This window comes from Brassica oleracea, chromosome C6, assembly GCF_000695525.1.
Source record: "Brassica oleracea var. oleracea cultivar TO1000 chromosome C6, BOL, whole genome shotgun sequence".
Classification (NCBI taxonomy): Eukaryota; Viridiplantae; Streptophyta; class Magnoliopsida; order Brassicales; family Brassicaceae; genus Brassica; species Brassica oleracea.
Window position 1 is genome coordinate 6,625,442 of NC_027753.1, and position 7,919 is coordinate 6,633,360.

Sequence of the window (7,919 nt, forward strand, 5' to 3'; positions counted from 1 at the left end):
TCAGTGTGACTTAGTTTGGCTAGTTATTCTTCTCCAAGCTGGTTTTTGTTTAGAATCCGTTTGGTTAAAGATAAACCAAAATTACCAAACATAACTGTCTAATGTAGTCATATAAGACTAAAAAGTAAAAACCCTAACGTCCGCCACAAGTATTTCCGAATTTTTCTCCCAGCTTCACATTTTTGCTAAATTTGCGGGAAATCAAATCTAATCCTCAAAACTCAACCAAAAGGCCAGCGAGCAAACGCGCGTTATACTCTTTTCCAGAAATGGGGAAGAGACCGCCGATCCCACCAGACATAGAAAACGGAACTCCACCATTACCACCGTTACCACCACCAGCTCGACCGCCGTTTCGCCCTCCTATTCCCGTGCCATGGTACGCATGGCTCGTGCCTCTCATCTTTGCAGCTAACTTCATAACATTCGCCACCACAATGTACGTGAACGATTGCCCCTCGAGATCAGATAACTGTCTCTTGTTTGATGTCCTTGGGAGGCTTTCGTTTCAACCGATAAAGGAGAATATGCTTCTTGGTCCTTCTATTCCCACGTAAGGAAGATGAACAAATAGGAAAAAGAATATGTTACAACTTGGTTATATACATTATGAATGTATATTTCTTGTTGATTTAGGCTGAGAAGACTTGGAGCTCTAGAAAGGAGACTTGTAGAGGAAGGTGAAAAATGGCGTCTCATCTCTTGCATATGGCTTCATGGTGGGCTCCTTCACCTGCTGGCTAACATGATCAGCCTCCTCTGTATTGGAATGCGTCTTGAACAAGAATTTGGATTCTGTAAGAATCCTTAAACCCAGAGCCGGTCTTGATAGGTTGAGGGTTATAAATGGTTTAGTAATGATTTTAACCAATTTTAGCAACAAAAAAATGATTTAAACAAAAAATATTTAAAAAATTTTGAGGACATATGTTTATGTAAATTATCTCTTTTTTTTTATCCCTAAGCCAATGTTTTACTTGCCGATGTCCAGGACTGACCTTGTTTAAAACTCCCCTAAGTTTTTCATCTTCAGGAGTCTGAATTTATTTTTATTTGAAACTACAGTGAGAATTGGAGCTTTGTATGTGATCTCCGGGCTTGGTGGAAGCATTATGTCTTGTTTGACAGATTCAAGAGGAGAACGTGTATCAGTAGGAGCATCGGGCGCCTTGTTCGGGTTACTGGGTGCATTGCTCTCAGAGCTGATCACAAACTGGACAATCTATGAAAATAAGGTAAAAGCTTTATCATCTTCAACCTTTATGGTGTACATTATTGAAAGCTGATCTTTTTTTATTGCAGTGTACATCACTTATGACATTAATCCTGATCATTGCACTGAACCTAAGCGTCGGATTCTTACCACGTGTAGACAATTCTGCTCATTGTGGAGGATTCTTAGCCGGTTTTTTCCTAGGTTTTGTCCTTCTTCTCCGTCCGCAGTACGGATACGTGAACCCCAAGTATATTCCACCTGGTTATGACGTGAAACACAGGAAATCAAGACACAAGTGTTATCAACATGTCTTCAGGTTTACATCTTTAGCCATTCTCCTTGCGGGGTAAGTTCACCAAAGACTCAGTGAATCATTCCTTCATAAACACAACTCTAACACTTGATTCAAGGACTAGGATTTCCATCTGTATAGGCAAAAACCCAAACCTGACCAGTAAATGATTAAAACTTCATTGCAGATTCATTGTGGGATATACTAAGCTTCTAAGAGAACATACTGTAGAGAGCGTGCCATTCAGAGATGTCAATTAGCATCTGTAAAAGTTCATTTCACAGGATCCCAATATATTTTCATATATGATACAAACACCATCACCAGAAAAGGTTTTACATTTGATGATTCGAGAAGTAATTACATATGTATCGGTTTTTCAAGGCTGTTGTAACTATACATGTGTATGAAAAAGCATATATTAACCTGTAGGAAACATTTTTTATATATCTACTTTCTTTTGTAGCAAACTAGGATCACAAATCAATTATGTAGTAGTAGAACTGCTGTTTCGTTAGCGTGAGGTGTCTCCCCAATTTGGAAACAAACCTACGAACATTGAATTTTGAGCAAATAAACACTATAAATCAAAGCAATATCAATTTTGTTTTTTATCTTGACAAGAGCATTACTTTATGTCTTGATATGAGCATTAACTTTTATTCCTACGGTTCCATAATCAATATGCTTTACTCCATACCCTTTGGGTTTGTTTGTGAGTGCTTCAAAGCCTTGAAACACTTCCAAGATCTCTATCGCTTCTTCGATCTTAATATCACCAAATGATTCAATATCAATGAACATCTGAAAAGTAGAAGGTTTATTAGTTGAGCAAATCGACTTAAATCATAAAGTTCAAAAGATTAAATTCCCTAGAGCCTAAAGAACAAATGAATGACTCAATATCTTCAAACTTGATTGTCTCAAGTTCATTCAACACATGTTTGACAGCATAAGAAGCTTCAGATAAACTTTGTAGCATAAGCGTCTAGGAATGATCCCCAATATCAGCTAATGCTCCTATTAAATTTAGCAACACAACAACTTTTTTTTTTTTTTGCATCTGAAATAAATAAAAAGTCTTAAAATCAATAAATACTAGGTGGTTGCCCGCGAATTCGCAGATATAAATATTGTATAAAAATATATATATTGTATAAAAATATATATATTATATATACAATGTCATAATTTTGAATAATAATTATAAACATATAAAATGTAATTTTTAACTTCAAATATTTTGAAAATCAGTAGTAAAGTTTCCATAAATTTGATGTAAAAATAACTGAGGAATATTTAGTAATAACAAATGCTTGTGGAATTATATATATGTAATTATCACATTAACTTCTCCGGCACATATTATGCATCATTTCGTTCTTTTTATTAAATTTTTGCCGATATTTTCCTAATTTTTTACATATTTTTGCCAAATATTTATTTCTCTCTCTAAATAGAAATACAAAACATACAATCAATGAACCAAAAATCTATTTTAGAATTATTTTCAATCATAACATTACCTTATTCACTATGTTATTTGACTTGAATGAAAAACATTTTTAAATCAAAGTTCTCATATTTTTCGTTAAATATAATCCGTCCAATCTTCAAAGACTGATTATTTATAAAGCATATATGAATATTATAAGAGATTAAAAATTATTATAGATACAAGTATATGTTTATATAAATATGAAATCATTATATCAATTTCTATAAAAAAATATATTCATTACTTTATGTAGTATATAATAAAAAGAATTGATCAAACATTATTAGACTTTCTATAATTTTGAAAATTAGCTACCATTAATTATTATTAATTATATTATTTAGGTTATTTGACAAGTGATAATAATTAGTTTTAGGCTTACCTTTTATTTTAGATCTAATTAAAATAATTAAAATTTATAAAAAGTCTTGTTCATTATATTATGTAGTTTATAAATATAAAAAGAATTGATCAAACGTTATTATTATTTATATAATTTCAACAAATAATTATAATTTAGATTATTTAGTAAGTGATATTAATTAGTTCTAGATTTATTTTTTATTTTAAATATAAAGTAAAATAAATAAATTTAAAGTTATCGACCAAACAAATTATAAAAAATTTATTAAGATTTCACAAATGATCGACATGTAAACAATAGTCATTTAAGTGATTTTTTGTTTAATATATAAGATGATTTTTGTTATTTATAATTGTTTTATAATCATATAAATAATTTAAAATTAAGATAAAATAATTTTGCAAGCCATGATCTTAACAAATCTACATTTGAATGCAATAAATAAGTCATATAATACCTAAATTAATTTAAAATATAATTCTAATTGGATTTGATTTCATTCCATCTCATTATTTATTCTGAATTGACTATAACTACATTCTTTTTTTTTCCACTTATTCCATAGAACTTATTGAATGAGACTTATTTTTATATTTCATGTAAATGAGAGTTTCTTTTTGGAAATTACAGAAACGGGCTTATTCCATACTATTAAAAAAAAAATAACTAATCAGCATAGTAAAAAAAAAAGAACTCACCGCAAGACAACTCATCAACGACCCGCTTTTTGTATTTTTTTAAAGTCAGCATGACCAATACGATCCTATAATTATCATTAAGGAATATGATTTTATGAAGTCTGGGTTAAAGCAACACATAAAATTTAAACATACTACATAAAAAAACTTACCAGAAATGTCTTCAGGGACTGTGCAAACGCGATGATTCTTTCACTTAAAAAAGTGCTATTTTGTTCTGAAGAAATCACTTTTATGGCAAAGTGATCTACACCTTGAATACGTTCAGTGTAAGAGAGAACTTGGTAACCAAGATTTTCTCGTGTCCTACAAAAGATAATATGTAAAATCAGATACTATTTTATAGAGGGAAAGAAAATAATATGATATTAGCAAACCTTAAAATGTTGAAGGTATGTTAAGAAATCATTTCGGACAGCATTAGAAGATAGACTGTTATCTTTGCATCATGTTTAGTCCCTATTTGGTAAATTACCTACAGTAAACTTGGAATCTTAGCGAAATAAAAAGATTCAACTCAAACTAAAATCTTTGTTCTTTACTTTGACAGCAGAATTACAATCCGTCTTTATAAGTACATCTTCTTTCTTTTCTACAAAGTCTCTGATAGACTTCACCAAACCCTCTTTATACGTGGGTAAGTGGTACAACAGTGTCAAAGACTTTTGCTATATCTTTGACTTCTTGAAGTGGTAACTTCCCAAATGACACAACCAGAATTATCATCTGACAAAAAGTTATTTTTTGCATAAACATATAGGATCTAGTAAGTTTAATTAAATCTTAATGATCGAAACTTAAACCTTACCTTAGATCGAAGAGAATTGATAAAGGATGACATATCTTCACACTTGACATCTTCTAGTACATTCAGTATGGATTTACGACCATGCAATTCATTACACAAATTCTCTAGCATTAACATATCCACTTGTTCCCCAGTATCAACAAGACACTTATTGAGCTGAGCAATAAAATATTGTTACAAGTACCTGACTGAGACAATCATATTTTTAAGATTTCATGAACAACGTGTGTTCCAGAAGATGATCCAAACCAAATGCATCACAAGGATCTGAAAAAACATTCCCCTTTTTTGAAATTGATTGCACTAGACTGCACAATTTACGAACCAGAAATTGAAATATACGTTCTCTAGAGAAGTCTTAATTCAGTCAAACATGATCATTTTCTAGAGAAGTGTTAACACAAGGTCTTAGTTGACATAATTTAATAAATTTAATTTGAAATATTTATCTAAATATTATTTAATAATTTCAAATTTTTGTTGTTGTTATGCCTTTGAATTATAAATTTAAGTTCAGTCCAATCATTAGTTTGTTTATCTAAATATTAGACGTGTATAAATATTTAATGTGTGCATCGTGTTTAGTTAGCCATACAAACTAGATTATATTAACCATTCAAAATTGTCAACTTTGTAAAATACATTGGTGTTATGAAATACAAAACTTGTGTGCTTGTAAAATTATAAATAATAGCATAGAAATTAATTTATATGTTCCTATAAAATCTCGTGGACAATCTATTTAGTTAACGTTTTTAATGGATTTCCCATTTCATATAAAGTAAATAGAGAAAACAGTTATTTAAATACCAAACTTTCTTATATCCAAGTTACAAAAAAAAACTTTCTTATTTTTGCCAAATAAAATAGGAACTCTTCATTAGGTCAAATAAATACCAAAGTTATGTTGACCAAGTCATTTTGGTATTACTTTTGGTCAACATATATTCTTGTGTATGTGACGTTAATTGTTAACGGTAGGCCTGGGACGGATCGGGTATCCGGGCAATTTTAAGATATCCGGATCTGAATCCTTATCCGGCGGATCCATAATTTTACTATCCTTATCCGGATCCGGGGTTCGCGGATATCCGGGTGTCGGATATCCTTCTAAAAATTATAATATCCGGCGGATATCCGGATCCGGATTTGGATCCTTAAAATAAATAAAAAATAATATTAATATATATAAAATATTAACAATAATTCAAAAATAAAAATATATATAATGTTTTTAATTATTTATATGTATAATATTACAAAATTTACATTAAATTTATATATACTATTATAAAAATGAAAATATATTAAATAAAATTAGTTTTTATATATAGATATTACTATTTTTGAAATAGTTATTAATAAAATTTACGGATCCGGATATCCGGACTAAAAAATCAAGATATCCGGATCCGGATTCGGCTTTGACGGATCCAACATTTTACTATCCGGATCCGGATTTGGCCTCTCCGGATATCCGGATTTTCGGATCGGATCCGGATCGGATCACGGATCGAATCCGGATCTCAGATAAAAGTTCCAAGTCTAGTTAACGGTGATTGAAACTTTGTCGTTTTAAAATTAGAACAGAGAACAGAATACCCAAATCAAATACTTTAGAACCCTGATCAAAATCGATTTCCTCTCGTCTCTTTTTTATTTCGTTCCTTGATATCAATCTAAATCATACTTGGAGGTTGATTGTTTGCAGTTTTTAAAATGGTTTTTGGTTTTTGATTTTCTAAAATCTACTTTTTTACCAATCAAGATTTTTGAAAAATAGATTCCCTAAAATTTTGGGAAACCAGATTTTGAAATAACTACCTACTTCTTAGCAAAAAACTAAAAACCACATTTTTTTGGTTTCCTTAAACAATGTACCTGACCTTTTGTTTTTTGTTTTTTTTTTAATATTATTTCTATATTTGAGCATTAATATAGTATAAATAAATAAAAATAGATTAGTGATAATATAGTAACTATTCCAAATTACTAAGAATCAACAAAAAATGTTGTCTATCATTTAAATTTAAATTCTAAAACTACAAAATAATCTATATCAGTAAAAAAAAATAATTCTTTTGTAGGATATAAAGGGCCTTTTTAATAATAATTTTAATTTTTATTAAAATAACCTAGAATCAAATTTAAGAAGAGTAATATTTATAACACAGCTTAATTTTACCAAAGCTATTACAGTTGAATAATATTTTATCTAATAATGAACCGATAGCCACATTTTTTAATTTAATTTATTAAATTATAAAATAATTTAATAAAAAAAATTAAAACTAATTAATAAAAAAAAGAAATTTAATTTTTAAAATTCAGCCAATACAAAAAAAATTATGTATAAATTTAGTTGTATTAATGTACCTTTTAATAATTTTAGCTAGATTATAAATATAGTAAAATTATAAAGCAAAGTATATATAACTTATGTTTAAACACAGAATTAAATTTTTTTAAGTTTATGTTCAAACATACAATTATATTTGTTTTTGCTGTTTTTTTTTAAATAAGCTTATGTGTGTTTTGGTAATGATATTATATTTTCTATTTCCATAATAAATATTTACTATTGATAATATTTTCATTTCATTATTTTGTAAACAAAAGCCAAAAACTAAAAACTAAAATCTAAAATCACCAATCATGTTTTTCAAAAAACTAAAATCTACTGCAAAATAAAAAAACCAAAAACCAAAATCTAAAATCCAAAAACCAAAAACTAAAAACCAAAATCCAAAAACTAAAACCAAACATCAAGGTGATGTTCATTTCGAAAAGGAACTGGGATTGGATAGTTTGGACACTGGAGATATTTATTGATGCCATTGAGGAGGAATTCAAGCTTGAGATCCCAGACATAGAAGCTGACAAGATCGGTTCTTGCTCTCTTGCCATTAAATACGTTTACATATCTAGCGAAACCTCTGTGCTCCATCAAGGCTTCTATTTTTTTTCTTTGTAGTATGAGATTATTCACTCAAGTTCTCTCTTTAGTCTTTACAAATGGGATTTTCAAGTAAATTCAGATCTG

The 7,919-nt window shown here is 29.2% G+C and overlaps 1 protein-coding gene across 1 annotated transcript; it reads left to right on the forward strand.

The window, feature by feature from the left end:
- LOC106299295 (RHOMBOID-like protein 5) lies at window positions 1-1,975 on the forward strand. The gene is made up of 5 exons (XM_013735406.1): window positions 1-553; window positions 637-797; window positions 1,066-1,235; window positions 1,303-1,562; window positions 1,696-1,975. The coding sequence occupies exons 1-5, from the start codon at window positions 270-272 to the stop codon at window positions 1,766-1,768; spliced, it is 948 nt and encodes a 315-aa protein (XP_013590860.1). The 5' UTR covers window positions 1-269; the 3' UTR covers window positions 1,769-1,975.
- Window positions 1,976-7,919: the final 5,944 nt, after the last annotated feature.